The sequence below is a fragment of the Trichosurus vulpecula genome, chromosome 2, assembly GCF_011100635.1.
Source record: "Trichosurus vulpecula isolate mTriVul1 chromosome 2, mTriVul1.pri, whole genome shotgun sequence".
In the NCBI taxonomy this organism is placed as follows: domain Eukaryota; kingdom Metazoa; phylum Chordata; class Mammalia; order Diprotodontia; family Phalangeridae; genus Trichosurus; species Trichosurus vulpecula.
In genome coordinates this window covers 8,531,260-8,555,705 of record NC_050574.1, presented here as the reverse complement: position 1 = coordinate 8,555,705, position 24,446 = coordinate 8,531,260, and the positions used below count along the sequence as shown (strand labels likewise).

The window sequence follows — 24,446 nt, the reverse complement described above, 5'->3', positions numbered from 1 at the left end:
GGGTCGAGAGAGATAAGGAAGCTCCGTGCCTTGTAAGAAAAGGAGCGAGGGATTCTGGGAAACCGAGTCCGGCCGCGGAAGTCCAGGAGACCAATGAGGAGGCGGGTCAGGTAGGCTCAAGGCCTGCTGGGAGTCCGGAAGTGCCGCTGGTGGTGAACGCCCTGCAAGTAGTAGTTTAGGCGACCAATGAGAAGGCGGCATCGATGGGTGAGAGGGCGGGACATCCTGTAGAAGCCGGCTAGCTTCCTGGTAAAGTTCCTGCCTTGCCGTGGAGGGAGAACGGATTGACACGGCAGCTTGAGAGCCACCCGACTTTGTCGGTCGGATCCTGCTCCGTCCAAGAGAAGGGGATCATCAGGTGAGTGAGGTACGTCTTCTTTCCCTTTTCTGCAGTAAATTTCTCTAGGGGCTCCTGCATTATTCCCTCAGCTCTGGGTCCTGGGGAAGGGACGTTAAAGCGGGTCGGAGGGAAGTTGTGTCCCTCTCCCTGCCGGGGGCAAAGCCGTTCAGAGCTCCGCCGCAGGCCATTTGTCCGGGTCCTCTGGAGGGTCCGGGCCGAGCAGTGTCGCCAGAGGACATGAAGCGCTTCCGTGTAAGGCCGGAAGACCGAGGTTTTCTGCTTGTGTGAGAGACCTGGTGGGGGCGACACCCGGGTGTGCAGGGAGCCGGGGCCGGCCTGTCGGCCTGTAAGCCCAGGGAGCTCCTGGAAGAGGCAGAGAGAGGGGCCGAGTGTCCCCAGACAAGGCTCCCCGTCAGGAAGGGGGATTATGCCGGAGCCCCGAAATGAGATCCGGGAACCCCGACATCAATGTACCGGGGCGAGGGCCTGGGATGGATTCTCGGACCCAAGCATGCTTTAAGTCAAGATGGCGAAAGTTCATTATTAGGCTTTAACTGGACAAGAGATTTTAGGGAACCTGCGGTGTAGGAGGGGACCCAGGTGAAGATTATATAGATTATACCACAGGAAGACATATACCAGTTGCCCGGTATGCTAACTAGGTGATGGGGGCGGGATCGGGGCGTGGTTAGTTCTTAAAGGAACATGCACTTTGAGTCTCTACTGCACGGGGATTTTACTCAGTTCACTGGGAAACAGTTCTGGGGGCGGGGCTACATGGAGGCGTGGTTTTAGGCCTGAAAGGTCATTAAGGTAACTCAAGGATATACCCAGGCTTCCCCGTCAGTGTCCAGTTAAGACAAGGTCGGTATAAGGGGGGACGCTCGTGTCTAGGTCTAGGATGCACTTGATGGTTCAGTGAGTAGTAAATGTCTCTATGACCCAGGACACGGCCGGGTCAGCCGGCGAACAGCCGGTTCAAACTACTACATTCTATAGGGGCAGCTGGCCACTGCGTCAGGAAGACAGGTAAAGGGTTTTTTGGCTAGGGCATGCTTCCCTCGGCCTGGAGAGAAACGGCAGTGTTGTGAGGCCGGGGAGTGACGTGATTTTGGAATTGGGGTCCAAGCACCCCATCACAACCCACTAAAAGTGACTGAACTACAACTTCTTTCAGCACCGAATCCGCTGAAGTGCTAACAAAAACATGAAACGCCCAGATCTCCCCCATCTTTAAAAGACCTTCACTTTACCTTCTCATCCTTAAGCTATCCTCTTTCCTAATTTTCACAGGCAATTTCCAAGCAAAAAGCTCCCTGTACTGGAAGGTCTCTGCTTTTTCCATCCCCTGCTCCCTTCTCCACCTCCTGCAAATCGTGCAGGCACCTAAAAGCAGCGGTATCCTTTGTAAAGACCCTAGCCCAGGGGTGGGAACCTGTGGCCTTTGTTACTCAAAAATTAACAAGTAGTTTTCATTTATTAAAATTATTCATAGTAGTTAGATTTTTACCAAAGAATGTACATTTTAAAGTATATCTCATTGAAGTTTCTTGAATTCAGCCTTATTTTATGATAACTAAATAACTTGAAAAGGTTTCCCACCCCTGGCATAGTCCATTCATTCACTTTTCCCTCACATCTCCGTAACAATTGTTATTTTCAACTATCACTGTTAGAAACATATGTAGTCTAGGAATAAACAATAGTAGGCAGAAAGCCAGGAAAGTTTTAATTATATTTTATATTTATTCTTTCTGAATGAATGGGTTCGTCCCCTGAACAGAGTACAGGAGAGTACAAGGAGTCAGACAAATGGCAATACATTTATTGACTCCCAGTTCAAATCTCCTGCCTGGCTCTTCATTGGCCAGATCCCCTGAATTGCCCACCTCATGTCCCCCTTAAAAAACTCCTTAAGCAGGTGCACAAGCCTTTGACCTTTTACCCCATCAGAAGTCTGGTTTCTGCTAGATCACAGCTCTGATTAGAACCAATCACCTGACTTACATTCTGCTAAAGCTGGGGGGGATGGGGGAGAGGGGAGAAGTGCTTTCAATCCTGTGAAACAAAACTCCTTCCATCTGTTTCCCACAATTACTCCCTGTGGGATAAACACTTGGCTTTGGAGAGTCTCTCCTGTTTGGTTCAGCTCCTGCCTGTTGGGCTGATAACCTGGGGATCTCTTTTCTGGCCTGGCCTCCTTTGCTCCCTGCTTACCTCCTTCCCCGTGGGGGTAATTCTCCTTCTGTCCTGGGCCCACTTTTTTGTACGTAACTCTCAATCATCACCATGATGGGAACTAGCTGGATGGTACAGTGGGTAGTGCTGGATCTCACTAGACCTGAGTTCAAACCCTGCCTCACATACCTGTCAGCTGTCAGGTCACTTGATCTCTTAGCCTCAGTTTCCTCATCTCTAAGCTCCAGACACTGCACTGGAGTACAAAGAAGAAACAGTGTCTTGCCTTAAGCAAATTGAAGTGAGTGTTGGGGAATTCCTCAGCCCAGAGTTCTTAACAACCTCCCAGAGAAAAATCCAGATAATAATAGGTGGCGCTTAAATCACACCCATGTCCCTGGCACTGCCAAGCACTTGAGCAATGGAATCCTCAGAGCAGCCTTTGGGGGGAGGTGTCATTATTCTCTCCACTTTATAGTTGAGGAAAGTGAGACAGACAGGTCCAGTGACTTGCCCAGAATCATACAGCTAGGAAGTGTCTGAGGTCAAATGTGAACTCAGTTCTTCCTGACTCCAGGCCCAGGCCCCTCTCCCCTGTTCCACCAAATTGGAATTCCTCCTAGAAGATAAAGTAGCATCAGCTCCCTGGCAGTTGCCCTGTGGGTAGCACCTCAAGGGGACAAGGGGAAATAGAGACATATGTAGGGTTTGGCCCAGCCTCAGTCCATCTGGGGAGGCTGGGCAGCCACTTTTCTCATTGGGCTGATTGGGTAATAGAGACAGGACGTCAGGTGATTTGGGTTTGGGGAGAATGTTAACTTTGGTCTCAGGAGTTGTAGAGTTTGTTTCAGTGGGGATGTTTCCCTTGGTCAGAATATCTGGTGGGGCCAGGGGAGATAGGTCTCTAATTAATTCCTTCAGAACATCTTGATGGGGACTGGCCAGTTAGTGGAGGCCCCCTTCAAGAGAGAATCAGTGGGCTTATGCTATAAGCCTAAGTCTCATGAAGCCTGTGGGAAGAGCTTGCTGAATGAGTGGAAGAGGAGCTGGTGGAGCAGAAAGTTAGAGGAGTTGGAGCTGGAGGGTTGAGATGCCCTCTGACCCTGAAGAAGTGTATATACACTCTGAGGTTAGAATTTTGTTTTGGGGCGCATTCATGGGAAGAGTGTTATGTTTGTAGCCAGATGAGACTTGGGGCATCCTTTGAGGAGTGCCCCCTGCCATCCCCATCCCTTTGAACAACCCAGATGTTGGTGCTTCTCTCTCTGGTGACTATGTGTGTATTGCTTTTGGTCAGTTGCTCTGTGTTCTTTTCTCTGTAATTCCTGCTTGCAATTTCTTTTTGTAGTTTCTCTGAATTTCAGGGTGCTGACTCTATCCATTGAACTAAGTGAATGATATATGTATGTTTAATCAAAATAAGCTTGTTAAACCCTTTTGAGTTGCTTTCCTTTAGGAAAGCAGATGAAAGAACCTGTGCTATATATATATATATACACACACACATATATATATATATACACATATATATACACACACACAAAAATATGTCAATATATAAATCTGTATGTAGATATATATGTATGTATACTCCTTTTGGCTTTAATTTTCATCTCCAAACTTTCCTTTTCCTCTCCAGTTGAGAATATGAGAATGGAGGTGACATCCCCCTCTGCTCCTGTACCTGGGGTATGAGTGTCAGTCTATGCCCTGAGGCCTGACTGCCTACCCCAGTAACATTTTCCACCCTGGAGGCTCTCTCTGCCCTCCACTCCTCATTGTCATGTAAGGCCTAGGTGGCTGAGGTCTGTCTTTACTTTTGTAAAATGATAATAATGATGATGATACCAGAAGGATCATTAAGGATTCTGTGCTGGGCTATTTTCTCCCCCTACCCCCAATAGCTATCCCATGTCAGGCCTCACTGACCTCCTTCCTAATCTACTGCCCTCCTTGTGCCCCAGAGCCAACATGTCCTGCTTCCTGCACCTCTCCACTTCTCATTAGAACCCAGGTTTTGAGGGGTGAAGAGAGAAATAGTGGGGCCTCCCAGGGGATAGATTTTAGTTGCACAATCAGGCAACAGCCAAAGACCTAGACTTGGAAGCAGATGTGAAGGTTTATATCAGTACATAAAGTTTATAACTTGAGCTATAACATGACTTGGGCCCAGGGGTTGTAATATCCTGGTCTCAGCTCCTTACTAGGATCCAGCTGTCTTCCAGAGAGGGAAGATCACTTGGGAAATAAAAACAAGACAGAAGGAAAGGCCCCCCCCCAGTGTTAGGATTGGGGTATGGAAGGTCAGGATTCGAGATCAACCAAGGGTGTAAATGTCTCCAGTTTGTAGGTGAGTTCAGCGGGGGTGGGCAGGTCTGGACCCAGGCTGTAGAGAAGAAAGAGGAAGGAGGGAATCAGGGGAGGGGAATGACTGGGAGAACCAGGGGGGAGGTGGGCTGGGCATATCCTTGTGGGGAAGAAGATGAGTGTAGCAGGGGGAGAGCTGGAAGGGTAAGAGATTCCGATGAGGAGATTTGGGGTCCAGAGAAGGCTAAGGGAGGGAGGGAGGGAGAGAGAGGGGGGGCAGAGAAATGGGGAAGGGAGCTCTCAGAGATCACCAGCCAGGTGGCTGGTGGTCCTGGTGGAATTCTCTCCCTGGGGTAAAGGGGGGGGCGGGGGGAGAAAAGGGGTCAATCTATAGAATGGACAGCAGGGCTGGGCAGGACTCTTGGGATGAGGAAGACCTGTCCTGAGCAGGTTGGCTGGGAACAGAAGTGCTAGGAGCTGAGATGTCTCTTCCTCCTTTGAGGCTAAGGTCTCTCTGCCTACTTCCCTTGGTGAAATCTCTTTGCATCTTTCCTTTGGAGCTGAGATCTCTCTGACTTCTGTGAGCCAGCTCTGCACATGCAGGTGCCAGCAGGTCTCAACAAGGGCCCCTCCCCACACCCCATTTCTGCTGCCTGACGTTTCCATTGGGCCTCCTCTTCCCCCTCTGACCTCTTGCTGAGGGTCTTCCAGGCTTGCCAGGAGCAGGCCTCCCTGCAAATCCTGGCTCTGGGGGTTGTCCCTGCTACTTGTCCAGGCTCCCTTTCACATCCCAGATGTCCTAGCCTGTGTAAAGGGGTTAATGATTCCCATATTAATCAATATGCTATGTGTAATGAATATACTAACTACCTAGGTTTATCAGAACTACCATTTTCCCAGGGGGTTTTGCCTTGGGAGTCAGACTCACAGCAGCTCAAAGTGATCAACCAACTTTTGACAGCTTGGACATTCCTGTGCTTCTCTAAGTTCAGTGAAGTGAATCGGAGACTGTGAAAACTGTTCCTCCCCCAGAACACTGGCTCTGTGCCCCACAAAGTAACCACGACCCTCAAGACTTGAGACAATCAACTTAAGAACTGTTTCCCACAGGACCCAGGAATGCCCTGCATGAATCTGCCCTGGAAATGGCAACTGAAGACCTAAAAATGATTGTCCTGATCCAGCCCAATTGTGATTTGCATGAGTATAAACTCTGCCTTTCCCAAAGCAGCAGAAGCCCTCCCCAAAAGAGGACTTCAGGTTTGCAAACCTCCCCCCTGCCTCTGAAATGAAATTAATTATACCCCTCCTTGATTGCTGGCACAACTACTTCTGACCTGCTGAGTTTTGCTTCTATCCATGCCCAGGTTAGAGACCTGTACAGTACAATTCTGTTGTCAGGTGCCATCTCCAGTTTTACCATTGGGTCACAATTGCCTGACCCATGTATCTCACCTATAGTATCAGGTGGAGGCAGAAGTCTGGATCTGGAGCCATTGAGGCTCTGACTGCTCTCATCCAATGTGGGATCCCAAGCCCCTTCTGCCTCCTGAGTCCTTGTAGGAGGATGGGGGAGGGGCATGAGGCCAAAGGGAGGGAGTTCTGGAGGGTGGCAAGTCCTGTTCCAGTAGAAGTTCACTTACAAATCTGACCCCCCCTGCTGCCCTCCTCCTGTGGTGGAGTCTCTCCCCTGAGGGCAGGGCAGGACCTTTGTAACTGCTCTGAGAGCTCACCTTCTATCACTCTAGCATCCACCCTAGGAAGAGAAAGCAAAGCCAGTATCTCTCCCACCCTGAGGTTCTTCTCTCTCCACAGGTCAGGTTGCTGAGGACTAAAGCCTATTCCTAGGAGAGAGACCAAGGAGAATGGCACCTGGGAGCCAGAGACCCTCATCCCAGGTGAGTGTAGTCCATCTACAGACCTGACCAGCATCAGCAAAGCTGGAATCCAAGAGAGCCAAGGAAGCTTCATCCTGTTAGACTTAGGTTGTGCTTTGCAGGTCTGTCAGCAGAACAGAAATTGTCCTCCTGATTCTGCTCATTTCCTCCTGCCTTGGGCCACACAAGCCTCCCCTTGATCTCTTTGAGTCCTTCCCAGTTACCATTTCTTAGGTCAAGTCAGTAAGCATTTAGAAAGTGACTCCTCTGTGCCTAGCACTGTGCTAACATATTGGTTGTGCAAAGAAAGTTTAAAGAAATAACAGTCCATGCTCTCCATGAGCTCACAGTCTAATTGGGAGAAAACATGTCAGCATCTGTGTGCAAACAAGCTTTGTACAGTGTGGATGGGAGGCTCTGTCAGAGGGAAGGGACCAGGAATAACTTGTTTTCAGGTGAGATGTTACCTGAGATGTGAAGGAAGCCAGGAGGCCCAGGTGAGGTGGGAGGACATTCCCATCATGAGAGGCAGCCATTGGGAAGGCACAGGGTTAGGGGATGGAGGATCTTGGTCAAGGATCATCCAGGAGGCCAGTGTCCCTGGGTGTCAGAGAAGGGAGGATCAAGGTGTAAGAAGACTGGAAAGTGCTGAGGGGCTGGTTACATGGTGTCTGCTATGTGCAAGGAGCCATATAAATATTATCTGCTTTGACCCTGTCGTGAGAATTGTCAGAGTCCTTGCAGGGACAGGCAGAATAAGGGAGCACAGGTTACAGACAGTGTATGGTGGTTTATCGACTCAAGAGTGTGATATACTCCCTAGTGGACATATGTGTCTAACAGTTCCACTGTGGGCATAGAGAGAGACTCTCCTCCTGAGGTACTTGACCCATCCTTTGGGTAGGATCCCTGAGGTCTTGTAGGCAGGCTTACAGAGAAATTTGGGGTAAGATCAAATTAGGGGACAGAGAGAGAGAAAGGAACATTTTTAGGAAAAGAAATAAAATGTAGAAATGTCTCTTTAAGCCCTTAGCATTGTTTCAACAATCCGGCTAGCAGCTTCTGTGGGGGTGTAAGATCCACCCACAGCCAGCACCCAGAAAGCTGCCAATAGCACAGGTTCTTTTGATCTGCCTTAATAAGGAAAGCAAGGTTAAAGGGGTTGACAAGCTTACTTTAATTCAGCACACAAATATCATTCACTTAGTTCAGGGAAAAAAGCCAGCACCCTGAACTTCAGAGCAAATTACAAAGTACAAAATCAACAGACAGACCCAATACAGATTCATAGTTACCAGCATCTAGGTTCAGCCCCGGAGCTCAGAACAAGGGCTGGCCCAGAGTCACATGCACCACCACTGCTGTGAGTAAGAGAGCTCCAAAGGACAGACAGCCAACCCCTGATTTTTATATCTTTTTCACCCACATGACCTAGAATCATCACAGAGAGGCAGACTTAAACCCATGTGGTCTAAAAGCCTCTGCTGTCCCAGACATGTAAACTAGGCCCTCCCTGGAGTAAGCCCCACCTTGGGTCCCACCTTAGTTGCCAATCCACACCAACATAGGTTTTACACCTAATAGGGTTTTGGGCCTGGGGCTTAGCACCTAGTAAGACCCAAAGACACTGAATTAATCAAAGGAAACAAAGGCCAAACTCTTCAAGGGCACTTGTTGAACTAAGTGCTAAGGAGCCCGTTTTGATTACCAACACAAGCATTGCTATTTACACCAGTCCAAAGAAAATGGTACCTGCTTGATTAGTAGTTAATCAACATTTGCCACGCCCTCTGTGCCTTCTTAGACCGAATAACAGCACAGGAAGTGAGTCCCATGAGTTTTCTCAAAGAGAGTGGGGGAAGGGAGGTACTGAAGGGGACACTGAGGACATTGACCTCAGGACATCCAGTATAGCAGCAGGAGGAGTCAGTTATGGTTTCTCAGAAATTCGCTTTTATAAGCCCTCACCCACTTACTCTGTGAAAGCCTCAGTAGTCAGATTTGGGGATATGAGTGCCAAAGGTGGGATTGTGCTTGCCAGAATTTAAGGAGGAAAGAGATTTGGGAGGGGGTGGCATAAAGATGGCCAGAGAGTAGCAGTAGGGAAAGAAGGGTTGGGCCAATTGAGAAGTCTCCCCATGAAGGAGAGCACGGCCTCTGCGGGGCTCTAGAGGGCTGAGTGAAGCCGGAATCATGGCGTGATGGTGGCATCAAAGAACACTTCTTGGTCTTTGAAGGGTAGTCAGAGTACAGGTAGGCCATCTGATCTTTTTGACCTCCTGGGAACTCCAAGCCCAGCACTGGATTTTTAGAAGACATCTTTATCTCAAGGAAAAGGGCTGCTTCTTCCAGCCAGGGAGTCTGCCAGGAGGAGGACTAAAAGGCAGAAGTTGCCTAGAAATGTGGGCCCTATGGAAAGCCTTATGGCTTATGACCTCAGCGACCCAAGACCTTTCTGAGAGCATCCACCAGTCTCTTTCTGCCTCAATCATGAGGTCCCAGGATCATCCTCTTCCTCTATTCATACTCATGGTTAGAAACTCAGACCCCTGCCTTCTTCTCTACTCCTATTCCTGGTCTCCATCAGCTGCAATGCTGTGGGCAGGGGAATGACCCCTCTTCTACTTTGACCTTCTCCTAGTACACCAACTTCCATCCCAAGGTTCACATTGTACCTGGGCCAAAATGCAAAACACTGGTTCCCCCTGAGAACTCTTCTTCCCTCATCTGTCCATCAATTCCCGTTCTCCCTACTTTATCCCATTTTCTGACTGAGTCCCTTCTGCTTCTGAGTAGGAAGACTGCCACAATAAAACTCTGGCACTAGGCTAATCCAAAGGAGTGGGCCCTATACTTTGAGGTCCTGGCAGCAAATGGAACTGAGTGTGTCCTAAACAAAATTATGATATGGTCTCCTATAAAGTCACATAGACACTTGTGGTGTTTTACCCTCTACCGGTGCGTCATACTTTCTTGAAAAATACTCTTAACTTTTGATATTAAGGCCATATGTTCAGAAATTCTAAAGATAAGAATGAAGAACATCATTGGATCCAAATGACTCTTTCCTAATATCTGAATCCAGTCAGTCTAGAGCAGGGGTGGGGAACCTGCGGTCTTCTGGGTCCATAAGTGCAGCCTTTTAACTGAATTCAAATTTTACAGAACAAGTTCATCAGATTTGGTAATTAAAGCATCAGTGCTAAGTTTGCAGAGAGCCCTTTCAGGAGAAGGATGGAAGCCAAGATGGGAAAAGGGTTAAGCAGTGAGTAGAGGGCATGAAGGTGGCCCAGTGGGAAGAGCACTGGGCTTGGAAACAGGAAGATTCATGTGCACGAGTTCAAATCTGGCCTCACACACTTACTAGCTGTGTGACCCTGAGCCACTTAAGTCTCTTTTTGCCTCAGTTCATCATTTTTAAAATGAGCATGAGCAGGAAATGGGAAATCACTCCTGTAGCTTTCCTCAGAAAATCTCAAATGCAGTCTAAAAAAGTCAGACAGAACTGAATAATGCTATCTATGCACTGTGTTAAGGCCTGGGGATTTAAACAGAAAAGAAGAAAGCTTCTCCTGTCCCCATAAAGATTACACTCTTTTTTTGGAGGCAGGGAGGCAAGGCAATTGGGGTTAAGTGACTTAAGTGTCTGAGGTTAGATTTGAACTCAGGTCATTCTGACCCTAGGGCCATTGCTCTACTCACCTAGCCACTTAGCTGCCACAAGATTATACATTCAGTGGGAAGACAACACACCAAAGGAAGAGATTTTGGACAAAAGACACTTGGGCATGGTGGCAAAGTCAATGAGAAGTTCTAAAATAGTGCACTAAAGTGCAGATGATCCAGCGAGGAGACGTGTGAGCTGACCCTCTTCTTACGTAGGTCTTTGGAGTATATGAGCTCTCCCCATGGTGGGGGAGAGAGAATGTGGGAGAATGGGGAAGGAAAGAGATGGGCAAGAGCTTCTGAGAAGAACAAGTTACAGATTCAGTGAATGTGTTATCGCTGAAGACAAGCATGGCCTTCCTTTACGAATAAATAGACTCCAATGAAGAATCATGACTCAGAACACCCAGTGAAAAGAAAAGAATTGTAAATTCTTGGGAATCAGGAAAAGACTAAAACTTTTATTGCTCAGAAGTTCAATAATAGACATAAAGGAAGCTGTAAGTGAAATGCACCAATACAAGATAAATCAGATGTTTTCAATGAAATATAAAATGATAAAAAGGTGAAGAGATGTACAGGAAAGAGAAATGTTCCACAATAATACAACTTCTTAAACAGTGAATCATACCATTCTGCTAGAAATAAACAGCATCAAATGCCAAGTGCCTTGGCTAAACATATGTTTTGCATGTAGCAGATTGGAAAAATAGATGAGCCCTCCCATACATCAAAGGATTTGAAGAAGTGGCCACATTCTGGTATGATCCTCTATCAGTCTGCCTTTTGATTCATTCTTTTCACTCCCTAAACCTAACCCCAGTGTTCTAGAGTTGCAGTAGCATGTTGAAATAATTTTATTTTTCTTGGATTGTCAATGTCTTTCTCATACATTAGCTCAATCTCTAACCTCAGTTGATAACATTTTACATTTTTAGTGAAGGAAGGAACTCTCTTTTTTCCACATAGTTACTTTTATTTCTCTATAATTATTAAGATGAAAGAATGTATTTCATGAACAACTGAAAGCAATCATACAGGAAACATAGAAGATGTTTGATTGTGATTCATCATACCTAGGGTCGTGGTAACATTTCCTTGTGAGAATAGAGAACTCTTCACTTGGGTGGAAACAGTCTCATTCCACTCAGCCGAGGCCAGATTGTGAGTGATCTCCCTTTAGAATCCTTTTCATACTCTTCTCTACTTCAGACTTTATTACAGACTTTTAGCAAACTTGATCATGTCTTCCTTCTGTCCTCAGGGATTACTGTTAAGTTGGTTTTTTCTCCCAGAATGCACAGTACTTACCAACTTCTCACAAAGTGTTCATAGAATATTCTTAATATGTCCCTAAGGACACAGGAGGACACATGACCTCGTTATCTCCTCCACAGATTTTTGGGCATCACTGATATAGCACACATCTTGTCCCTAAGTCCATCAGGAGAAGCAATGTATAGTAAGACATTTTTCTAGCTTTTATTATTCCATCATGACTCTCACTTCAAATGTAAACTGCTTTTCTTCATATTTCATTAGATTCTTAATAACTGATTTCAAGTGTTGGCTCATAAAGGTTATGTGAGTTTTAGGAAAATCCTTCTCTGAGCTTCAGTTTCATCTTCTAAGTTGAAGAGGGTTGGACTAGGTGAATTCTGGAGTCTCTTAGCTCTAAATCTTGTGACTTTTGATGGTTTAGGAGTTGGTGACATTCAAGGATGTGTTTGTGGAGTTCACTAAGGAGGAGTGGGGCCTCTTGGACCATTCTCAGAAAGAGCTGTACAAGGAGGTCATGATGGAGAATATCCAGAACATGCTATCCCTGGGTAAGGACTATTCTTCTCTTAAATGTTACTTGTCAGGCCAAAATTTTCACAAGTTGCAGCGAATGGATCCATATTCTGACACATCTCAACCTCAGAAACTTCATTGAGTGCAGTCTTCTGGGTGCACCCATTCTACATCCACTGAAAATGCTATGCTAAAAGGAATGGGAGGGGTTCTGGCGAGATGTCAGAATAGGACAGGAATTACTTGGCTCTCCAAGAATCTCCTTAAAGGAAGAAAACAAATTGCCTCAAACTGTACATGCTATAAAATACCTGGGAGTCCAACTGCCAAAGCAAAAACAGAAACTATATTAACAAAATTATTAAAACCTTTATATACAAATAAAGTCAGACTTCAGTAATTGGAGTAATATTCATTGTTCTTGGGTAGGTACTGCTAATATAATAAGAATGATAGTTTTATCCAAACATTTCTACATTCAGTGCCATTCCACTTAGATTACCAGTATTATTTTTTTACTGGATCAGAAAAAGTAATAAGAAAATTCATTTAGGAAAGGAAAAAAGTCAAGAATATCAAAGGAAAAATGAAAAAAAGAATGTCAAGGAAGGAGGTTTAGCAGTACCAGATCTTATGCTCTGCTGTAAGGCAGTAAGTATGAAAACTCTGGTACTGGGTAAGAAATGGAAGGAAAGATCAATGGAATAGTGGGAACATACAGCGGGAAATAAATATAGTAACCTTGTGTTTACGAAGTGTAAAGACTTAATATTTGGGGATAAGAATTCAGTATTTGGTAAAAAAAAAAAAAGTTGGGAAAACTGTAAAGCAGTGTGTCTGAAACCGTGTACACAGACGTACAACCACAGAGACATACGTACCTATTTATATGTAATGGTAGCCAACCCCTGAGGGGAGGGACCAAAAAAAGAAATTTATTTGTTTATTCTGTTCTCAGTTTGAAAGGAATAGAAAGTTGTTCATAGTAAATTTGCAGTTTCATGTACAATCATCTTTTTTATGCTACTATATTATGGAAATACTTGTTTCATTCAATAAATTAAAAAAAATTTTAAAAAGTAATTTGTCAAAGAGGTGGAAATAGTTTATTTCCCTGGCCTGTGAATTCACATAATCTAAGCAATATTGAAAACCTCTGATGAGCTATGATGGGAATCAGGGCAAGTAGTGCTAGAACCTTATTCTCATGAGATTAACAGAGGAGGAACTAGCAGACCTAAGTAAACCTATTTTAGGTAAAGAAATTAAATAGGCCACAAATGAGCTTCCTGAGAAAAAAGCATCAGGAGCAGATGGATTTGAAAGGGAATTTTACCAACCATTAAAGATCAAATAATTCTAATATGAAATCAGTAATTTGGAAAAATAGGCAAAGAAGGGGTACTACCAACTCCTTTCATAAAATAAATATGTTATTAATACCCACACCAGGAAGAATGAAAAAGAGAAGAAAAGTGAAAGACAATTTTTTGATTGAATATCAAAATATTTGATTGAATAGCAAAAATCCTGAATAAAACACTAGCTAGGGAATTAGCAGAATATATTACAAAGATTGTGTACATTGAGCCCAAGTTGGATTTCTACAGGGAATGGAGGGATGCTTGAACTTACAGAAAATTATTCACATAATTATGTCAGTAGTAAGTAACAAAAGTCATATGCTTTTATCAATAGCTGAACAATAAGCTTTAATCAAATATAATATTCATTTCTATTTTTTAAAAATGCTTAAAACTATAGGTAGTTATAGATTTTTCCTTCAGTTGATTAAAAAAAGAGCATTTACCTAAAGATATCAGCAAGCATTATTTGTGTTGAGGATAAGGTGGAAGCCTTCCCAGTAAGATCTGGTGTGAAAAAAGGATGCTCACTGTCACCTATACTAGTCAATATTCTATTGGAAATACTAGGAATAACAATAAGAGAAGAAATAGATGTAATCAGAATAGGGAAGGAGGTAATACAACTCACTTTTTTTTTTTTTTGGTAAATAAGATCATATGCTTGGAAAATCCCAAAGACTCAATCAAAAGTTTATTAAAGCAGGTAATAATTTTAGCAGAGTAGTAGCAGGGTATAATTTAAACCCATATAAATCATCACCATTCCTATATATCACCAACAAAACTCTGCAGGGAGATATAGTAAGAGTTACCCCATTGAAAATAACTCTAGACAGTTTATAATTCCTGGGAGTACAGCTGTGACTACAAACCCAGGGACTGGTAGGCCCTGTAGAGTTTTCATTATTTCTTTATTAGGTTTGGCATTTCTCCATCATTTCCATCAAACCAGTTTGGATGGTTACAAGTGTTCTGACCCAAGTGAGTAAATGTGATGCTGTACAATCAATCTCTGAAAGCCCAATAAGTCCATCCCATCCAAGCAGCCAGCAAATCCCCAAACCAATAAGTACACTTTATCATAACAGCAAAGAACTTAAAACACAGCAGTTCTAACTTGCTCTGAGCATTTCCTGCTGCACCCTTTCCTGTGCCTCTTATTCAGCAAGCTCCTCCAACCAGATGTGACTTAGGTTTCCTGTGACATGAGAAGGTCACATGGGCCTATTAATGAGTGGGAAAGATCTTCAAATTTACATTACTATTATAGAAGGTCATGAGTCACATAAGTCTCCACTACCCATTGCAATTGCATATACTTATATTTGTATATCTTTTGGTATATATATGTTTGTTTGTTTTCAGATTTAGAGACCAGCTTGGAAGTAAATGAGGTGACTAGAAGTCTTGGAATTTTTCTGGAAAAATGTGACCTGCATAGATTCATGAATGATGGTCCCTGGGACTTCAAATGGAGAGAAATCTGTGATTCTGATCTCAACTTAGATAAAAATCCAAAGAGTGAATATGAATTTGATGAAACTGGAAAGAGATTCAGTCAATCTTGTATCCTGAATCAGTGTAAGAAAATGACCTCAGGGAATGAGTCTGTTCAGGAGAGTGAATATAGCAAATGCTTTATTGAACATGTAGAGCTTTTTCAGTCCCATGAGAAGGCTCCTGAAATGCCAGTATATCTAGGTAATCAATGGGAAATGGCCTGGAACTGGAGTTCAGACCTCATGAGACATCAGAAAAGTGATACTGGAGAAATGCTTTGTGTAAGTAACAAAGATGAGGGCTTGAGTCAAAACTCTAAGCTCATTACTCATCAGCAAATTCCCATTACAAAGGAGTCTGATGAATATAATGAATGTGAAGCAGCCTTATCCCATCATTCATCTCTTCCTTGCCAGCTTAGATTTCACCCTGGAATGAAAAGTTATGCATGTGCTCAGTGTGGGGAGGCCTCTAGGTGGGACTCCAATCCTGATAGATCTCATAAGATTCATACTGGGGGGAAATTTTATGAATGTCATGAATGTGGGAAGGCTTTTTGCCACAGATCACTCATTATTCGCCATCAGAGAATCCACACTGGAGAGAAACCTTATGAATGTAATCTGTGTGGAAAGGGTTTCACAGAGAAGAGGACTCTTGCTGCACATCAGAGAGTCCACACTGGAGAGAAACCTTTTGAATGCAATCAGTGTGGAAAGACATTCATAGATAGGTACCGTCTTGCTGCACATCAGAGAATCCACACTGGAGAGAAACCTTATGAGTGTAATCTATGTGGAAAGGGTTTCACAGGACAGGGCAATCTTGCTGCCCATCACAGAATTCACACTGGAGAGAAACCTTTTGAATGCAACTACTGTGGAAAGGCTTTCACACAGAGGAGCAATCTCACTACACATCAGAGAATCCACACTGGAGAGAAACCTTATGAATGTAACTTATGTGGAAAGGCTTTCAGTGAGAGGGGCAGTCTTGCTGCCCATCAGAGAATCCACACTGGAGAGAAACCTTTTGAATGTAATTTATGTGCAAAGGCTTTCAAAGACAGGTCCAATCTAGTTGTACATCAGAAAATTCACAGTGGAGAGAAACCTTTTGAATGTAATCAATGTGGAAAGACTTTCAGAAAGCATGCCCATCTTGTTTGCCATCAGAGAATCCACAGTGAAGAGAAACCTTTTGAATGTAATCACTGTGGAAAGGCTTTCAAAGACAGGCACAATCTTGCTGCACATCAGAGAATCCACACTGGAGAGAAACCTTTTGAATGCAATCACTGTGGAAAAGCTTTTACACACAGGGGTAGTCTTTTTGCCCATCAGAGAATCCACAGTGGAGAGAAACCTTTTGAATGCAATCACTGTGGAAAGGCTTTCATACAGAAGGGCAGTCTTTTGGCTCATCAGAGAATCCATACTGGAGAGAAACCTTTTGAATGCAATCACTGTGGAAAGGCTTTTACACACAGGGGCAGTCTTTTGGCCCATGAGAGAATCCACACTGGAGAGAAACCTTTTGAATGCAATCAGTGTGGAAAGGCTTTCACACAGAGGGGCAGTCTTTTAGCCCATCAGAAAATCCACAGTGGAGAGTAACCTTATGAATGTAATCAGTCTGTAAAGACTTTCCGAAAGACCTTCCATCTTGCTGCACATGAGAGAATCCACCCTGATGAGAAACTTTATGAATGAAATCAATGTGTAAATACTTTCAAAGAGAGGCAGAGTCTTGCTCCAGGAGGCCAGTGTCAGTGGATGGAAGAGGAAACACGGGGGGAAAAGGTATAAGAAGAGTGGAAAGGTGGGAGAGGGTTATTATATAGGGTTTTGAATGCCAAACTGCATTTTGTATTTGCTCCTGGAAACAGTAGGAAGATACTGGATATTGAGTGGGAGAGGGGCAGGACATGGTCAGACCTGCATTTTAGGAAAATGTCTGGGACTGGACTGGAATGGGGAGAGACTTGAGGCAGGCACACCCCTCCCCTAGCAGCCATTGTAATAGTCCAGGTGTGAGGTGATGGTGTTTTATTAAAAGCTGATTGAGAAACTTTAATGTGGAGTATAGAGGTGAGTGATTCTAATTCGTTATTGTTTTGTAGGGAAGAAGGGGGCCTGGGTAAATGGGGAGGGGAGCAGGTTACAGGTCTTTGTTTCCTTCCAGGCACAGAAGAATAACTGAGATCTCTCTGGGGAGTCCTAATTTTGATTCAATCTGGCATGGGGGTGGATGGGACATCAGATTCCCAGTCTCAAAGGAGGGAGTATCTGCTGGAGATGCCTCTGCATTATTGGGGCATGGCTGGCAGCTCTCTACACAAGCCACCTAACTAACTCAGGCTGAGTGAAGTGACCTTTGGACTTTCAGCCCTCCCCCGCCACTGTTTCCACAATCTGGCTAGCAGCTTCTGTGGGGTGTAAGATCCACCCACAGCTTCTGTGGGGGTGTAAGATCCACCCACAGCCAGCACCCAGAAAGCTGCCAACAGCAGCTTTAACTAAGGAAAGCAAGGTGAAGGGGTTGACAAGCTTACTTTTAATTCAGCATACAAATATCATTCACTTAGTTTGGGGAAAAAATCCAGCACCCTGAACTTCAGAGCACAAATTACAAACAAAGTACAAACATCAGCAGACAGACCCAATACAGATTCATAGTTACCAACATCTAGGTTTAGCCCGGGAGCTCAGAACAAGGGCTGGCCAAGAGTCACACCACTGCTGCAGGAATGAGCTCCAAGAAGAGAAGGCCAACCCCTAGTTTTATATCTTTTTCAGTGTCAGGGGTGAGTCACACATGCAACTCACCCAGGTGACCTAGAATCGTCACAAAGGGGCGGACTTAAACCCACATGGTCTAAAAGCCTCTGCTGTCCCAGACATGTAAACTAGACCCTCCCTGGAGTTAGCCCCACCTTGGGCCCCACCTTAGTTGCCAATCCACACCCACATAGGTTTTACACCTAATAGGGGTTTGGGCCTGGGGCTTAGCACTTAGTAAGACTCAGTGAAATACACTGAATTACTCAAAGGGAACAAAAGCCAAACTATTGAAGGACACTTTTTGAACTAAGTGCTAAGGAGCCCATTTTGCTTACCAACACAGCCACTTACCTCTTCCACACCCAGACTAAGTGGAGCCCATCCAAGCAGGGTGGAACTCAAGTTTTTACTTGTCTGTTGATAATACCCCCTGAGATTAATATGTCCATTTTGCATGAGTTACCTTAATAGGCACATGTACTGGACACAGAGTAATAAGCATGTTTGATGGAAGGAGCCTGCAGTGAGCCATAGTCTTGTTCACATCCAGATGCCTTTGCTGCTGTTCACTGGCTGACCTTGCTGTTGTACTTCCCCCCCACCCCCTTCCCCAAAGTAGGCCAAGCCAGCCTTGCAGTCCACTGTTCTTGCTAAACATCCTCCTACTGTGTCCACCTGATCCTGGGAAAGATCATCTATCCTCTTCCCCGACACCTCTCTGAACTTCCCCTTTGTGGTTCCCATGCATAAACCTCTGTCCCTGCTGGGCCATTGGGTTTTTGTGTGGCACTAATACCTGATTTTCTTCCTAATAAAACTTTTCTATTTTCAACCTAGCTTGGACTTCTCTGCATTTTGAGGGATAGGCTTCACCTGGTTGACAGAATACAACAACCTCTGTAAGGAAATGATAATTTTCATATTAATTGTTATGATATATGTAATCACTATACTAATAATTTTGTTTTCTCAAGACCTGCATCTCTGGTTTGTGAGTCAGAGCTTACAGTGGAGGTTGTACTGATTAATCAAAGCTCTGACTCCTCACAATCACTCTACCTTTAATGAAGGGAATGAAAGACTGTAGAACCTGTCCCTGTCACAGAACTCTGGTTCGGTACTATAGGGGAGTCACAACCGCCAAAGAATTGACTCCAGAATTGTTCAACTGTGGGACTAATTTGTCATGGGACACCACTAAATAATTGTTCCTAATCCACCTCCTTCCCCAGATATGACTTCAGTATATAACCTGAGGTTTTACTTGAGCTAAGAGAAAAGTCCTCACTGTGAAACTGATTAATTCAACTACTTGTTTACTGGTACTCCAGTCTCTAGGCCTGCTTTGTGGGGCTCAGAGCATTCTTAGGTTAGAGACTGACTCAGTAAAAATCCTAACACTGGTGTCAGAAGTTTGTAAGGGCTGGAGGTAGGTTGAAGCCTTGAACTCTAAAGTACAGGGAGAAGGGACAGGTGCCACTGGCATTTTCCTTCCCAGAAGTCTCGGCTCACTTGACTGACAAGTTCAATGCTCCCAGCTGTAGCTTCATTACAGGCCCCAGCCTCTGATCAGGCCCAGCTTTTTACTGTGAGGAATGCTCCACAGCCCCTTTTGTTGAGCTGGATCACTTTTAAGACTTCTGGGATTTTTTTGTTTGGTTGGTTGGTGGTTGGTTTTTTGGCACACAGATTTGGCTTTGCCTATGTCGTTTCACTTACAGTGCAGGTCCAGACCTGTACAGACCTCTGTTCTACTCCTGCCATTTTTCCTGGAGTTGTCAGGCAGCAAACACCATATTGACCATTTTTTGGCCCTTTCTGAAGCCACACTGGCTCTCAGATGACCATTCTCCAGATGAAGGATCAGCCTGTTAAGGAGGACTCCGGCAAGAATCTTGTCTGCACTGACTGAAAGACTGAGCCTCTCCCCACTTCCCACCCCTCCCCGTGATGGTCACAGCACAATCTATTTCCTTTGCCTTTATAGAGATGGACAATGGAGGCATCCTTAAACTCCTGAGGGATAGCCTCCTCTTCCCATAGAACCTGGAAAATTTCAATCAGTTTTTGTATGAGCAATGGATCCCCTTCATTGTAAACCTCAGCTGGAATAGAATCAGCACCAGGTCCTTTGCCACACAAAAGGAGCCTAATGACATTCAGTTGTCTTCTTCAGTTGGAACTTCAGCTAGGGAGAGATTGACTTCAACCTGAGGTAAAAGGTCAGTGGCCTCAGCATTGATTGATGGTGGTCTGTTGAGAACTCTATGGAAGTGTTCAGGCCATCTCTCTAGGATCATGTCCTTATTACTAGTCATTGCAGGTCCATCAGCACTGAGCAGTTGAGATGCACCACAGGTCTTTGGCCCAGAAATAGGCTTCAGGACGTCAGAAAGTGCTTTCTATTATTCCTATCAGCATAAAACTGAATTTCATCTGCCTTCTTACTAAGCCAAGAATCCTACATCTGTTTAAGTTTCACTTGTACTTTACTTTTGATGGAGTTAAGTGCTGCCTTCTTAGAGATGGATGAACTATCCTGCTGGCTAACCCTATGGAGTTCTCTTTTCTCATTTAGCAGCTTCTGAATTTCCCCATCATTTTCATGAAACTGGTCTTGATGTTTGTGAGTGTTCTTTCCCAGATGAGCAAATGCAGTGCTATGCACCAAATCTCTGAAAGCTGCCCACTCCTTTTCTGCTCCACTGTTGCCAACTGTGTGTTAGCTCAACTTTCCCTCCAAGTTACCAATAAACTTCTCCAGCTCAGAGAAGTGCTCTAATCTGTTGACATTGATTGTTCTGGGACTCATTTTGCCTTGGGCCTGATGCTTTTGTCGAATGGGAATATCTACCTTGGAGATAAGTCTGTGATCAGCACTCTGCACCACACATTGCCTTTGTCACTCTCACATCCTGTCTGTCTCTTCTCTTACAATCACATAGTCTGTTAAATGTCAAGGTTTGCTGTGATGGTGTGTCCACAAACTTTTATTGCATTTAGGTAAATGGAAGACAGTGTTGGTGATAAGAAGGTCATGAGATGCACAAGTTTTCATTAGTAAATGACCATTGTTGTTTCCAACTCCATTCCTCCCTAGGACTCCCTGCCAAGTCTGGTAGTCTGAGCCTATTTTAGGACTAAAGTCACCCAGAATTTTAAGCTTGTCCTCTTTGGCACATTGGTGATAAGGGTCTCCAGGTCTTCATAAAATTTTTCTTTGATCTCATTCGAGTTCATAGTGGTGGGAGCATAGGCACTAATGATACTGTTGTGATGCTTTCCTGCAAGTGTCAATAGCATTATCAGGAGCCAGTCATTCACTCCTTTTATCAGGAATACAAGCTTGTTGAGTAGATGAGTTTTGACTGCAAAGCCTACACCAGCTCCATGGCACTCCCCTTCATAGCAGCCACTCCAGAAAATGGTATGTCCAGCTCCAACTTCAATAAGCTGGCCTTCATTTGCGAGCCTTGTTTCACTCAGTGCTGCTATTTGGATGCAATACCTGCTGATTTCTCCTGTAACAAGAGTTATTTCTCTGTCTGGTCTCCTGGATTTTGTGTTGTCTATAAGGGTGCACACATTCTATGTACTGATTGTCAGTGGAATCTTTACAGACATTATTGTACATTTTTGTTTCTGTTTTGACCACAAAGTGGGATTCCTTGCCTGCCCTGGTAATCGGGCCAAGGTTGGGTAAGCAGACGGTTTTTAGGGCACATTTCTTTTTTTTTCCCCCTTTTTCTTTTTAAATTTATTTATTTTTAGTTTGCAGCATTCACTTTTTTAAATTTTGAGTTTCAAATTTTCTTCCCTTCCCCACTCCTCGAGACAACACGCAATCTGATATGTTCATATTAAACATATTTTCTTATTAGTAATGTTGTAAAGAAGAATTAGAACCAATGGGAGGAACCACGAGAAAGAAGAAACAAAACAAACAAAAAAGAACAAATCGTATGCTTTCATCTGCAATTCAGATTCCATAGTTCTTTCTCTGGATGTGGATAGCATTTTCCTTTTGGAATTGCCTTAGATTCTCGCATTGCTGAGAAGAGCCAGATCTATGAAAGTCATCATACAATGTGGCTGTTAATGTGTACAATGTTTTGGTTCTGCTCACTTGACTCTGCATCAGTTCATCTAAGTCTTTCTAAGTTTTCCTGAGGTCCACCTGCTCCTCATTTCTTATAGGACAATAGTATTACATTATATTCATATTCCACAACTTGTTCAGGCATACCCCGGTATTTATATTTTTTTTACATGTGGGGTTTTCCTGCATTTTTATAATATCGTTGGGATACAGTCCTAGAAGTGGTATTGCTAGGTCAAAGGTTATGTACATTTTTATAGCCCTTTGGGCATAGTTCCAAATTGTTCTCCAACTCCACCAACTATGAATTACTGTTCCAGTTTTCCTACATCTTCTCCAACATTTATCATTTTCCTGTTTTGTCATGTCAGCCAATCTGATAGGTGTGATGTGGTACCTCAGAGTTGTTTTGATTTGTATTTCTCTAATTAATAGTGAGTTAGGGCCTTTTTCACATGACTGTAGATTTTTTATTTTTAATTTTTAATTTTTTCATCTGAAAGTTGCCTGTTCATATCTTTTGACCATTTATCAATTGGGGAATGACTTATATTCTTAAAAATTTGACTCAGTTCTCTGTATACTTCAGAAATGAGACCTTTAGCAGAGACATCAGTTTTTTTTCTTTTTTTTTTACATTTATTTATTATTTTTATTTTTAATTTAACACACTCAGTTCCACAAGTTTTGGGGTTCCAATTTTTCTTTCCCTCCCTTTCCTCTCCTCTCCCCCTCAAGACAGCATGTAATCAATTGTAGATTGTACATATACCTTCACATTTAACTTTTTACATAATAGTCCAGTTGTAAACAAGAATTATATTGGATGGAGTGAATCATGAGAAAGAACTAATGACACCAAAAAAGAAGGACAAAAGGAAAGAGAGAGCAAAAAGTTTGCCTCAATCTGCATTCAGATTCCATAATTTTTTTCTGGATGTGCATAGCTTTTTCCGTCATGGGTCTTTGAATCTTGCCTTGATGAGAGGAGTCAAGTCTATCAAATATTCCTTACAGATACCGTGTGTCTATAATTATGTATAATGATCTCCTGGTTCTGCTCCCCTCACTCAGTATCAGTTCATATAATTCACTTCAGGTTATAATGAAATCTGTCTGCTCCTCTGTGTTGGTAACCAAAAATGGGCTCCTTAGCACTTAGTCAACAAGTGCCCTTGACTAGTTTGGCTTTTTCCCCTGAACTGAATGCTGTTTGTATGTCGGATTGGAGTAAGCTTGTCGGCCCCTTTCACCTTGCTTCCCTTGCTTAAGCTGATCGAAAGAACCTGTGCTTTCCCGGTCAACCCCTTCACCTTGCTTAAGCAGATTGAAAGAACCTGTGCTTTCCCTGGCGTACCTTACTCCCCCGAAGAAGCCGGATGGTTAAAAACAGCTTCCGTTGGAGCCAGAGGCTGCCACAGCCACAGCCACAGCCAAAGCTGAAGCAGGAGCTGCCGGTAGCAGAGCTGACCTACGGGAGGAAGCTGAACAAGGACTTGAGGCCAGTGGGTAATCTTTTTACCATAGAGGGGGAAGCATGATTTTGCTTTACACCATCATGCTTCTCTGTAGCCTCCTGGTTATTCTTGTAAGGCGTACTTATTGGGCCTGGAAGCTTTTGATCAATATGTCAAAATGGGGGTGCTGGTTCATGGGTTGGTTACTGTGGAGCCTAAATATATGCTTTGATTCTTCTGCCTCTTATCTTGAGAATTTCTTATATCCAGCGGTTCCGAACCTTTCAGACATATATATGATCCTCTTTGAGATTATAAACTCTGCCCTCCTAATACATCCTCATTTCTTATAGCACAATAGTATTCCATTACATTCATATACCTCAGTTTGTTTAGCCCTTCCCCAACTTATGGGCATCTCCTTGATTTCCAATTCTTTGCCACCACAAAAAGAGCTGCTATAAATATTTTTGAATATATGGATCATAGATACTGGTTTTAAAACTTCTTTCCCAATTTTCTGCTTCCCCCCCAATCTAGATGGCATTGGCTTTAGGGCACTTTTTCTAGCCCCTTCCTCACACTAGGAGGTGAGCAGTGGAATCCTTAAAAGGCTGTTCAGACACCCAGGGGGCTGCTAAATCCTACTGCTGCTTCCAGTGAGAAATGACCTTATGTTGTAGCCCACCTGTGTGCAGGATTGTGACTACAGCTCCCAGTGTATCCCCACCTGCTGCTTAGTCACTTGCCTGTCACCACAGGACTTTGAGATTGGTAAAATGGCATGGGTGATGTCTTTTGATTTGTGCATAAATTAGATTTAAGTGAGGCAGAGTTGCACAGAGTTATCAGCCTCACTCCTCCAGAGTCATCACAGCACAGTGGCCAGACAAAATCAAGATGGCTGGTGATGGCTTGAGATGCAGGGGATGACTTTGGTCTCTTTGATATTTAACCAAGCTTTAAGTGGTCCACAGCACCTCCTTCAGCTGTCTTTATGGCTGTTGAAACAACTTGTTCTCATCCACCCATTCCACCAGGGGAAGTCTTCATGTTTGTGGTAGACACCTCCCTATTT

The 24,446-nt window shown here is 43.9% G+C and overlaps 1 protein-coding gene across 2 annotated transcripts; it reads left to right on the top strand.

Moving 5' to 3' along the window:
* Window positions 1–273: 273 nt before the first annotated feature.
* On the top strand, window positions 274–17,105 carry LOC118837568 (zinc finger protein 2 homolog). 2 transcript variants are annotated; one of them, XM_036744527.1, is made up of 4 exons: window positions 274–358; window positions 6,641–6,723; window positions 12,071–12,197; window positions 14,895–17,105. In XM_036744527.1, the coding sequence occupies exons 2-4, from the start codon at window positions 6,691–6,693 to the stop codon at window positions 16,643–16,645; spliced, it is 1,911 nt and encodes a 636-aa protein (XP_036600422.1). In that variant the 5' UTR covers window positions 274–358; window positions 6,641–6,690; the 3' UTR covers window positions 16,646–17,105. The 2 variants fall into 2 exon arrangements, with proteins under 2 accessions (XP_036600422.1, XP_036600421.1); XM_036744526.1 differs by lacking the exon at window positions 274–358 and adding an exon at window positions 5,629–6,085.
* The last annotated feature ends 7,341 nt before the right edge of the window (window positions 17,106–24,446 follow it).

Bases quoted from the DNA above. Each gene is read 5' to 3' on its own strand.
- LOC118837568 (XM_036744527.1), top strand. From the start codon at position 6,691: ATGGCACCTGGGAGCCAGAGACCCTCATCCCAG. The intron at 6,724-12,070 runs GTGAGTGTAGTC...TTGATGGTTTAG, and splicing joins GCCAGAGACCCTCATCCCAG to GAGTTGGTGACATTCAAGGA. The intron at 12,198-14,894 runs GTAAGGACTATT...GTTTGTTTTCAG, and splicing joins CCAGAACATGCTATCCCTGG to ATTTAGAGACCAGCTTGGAA.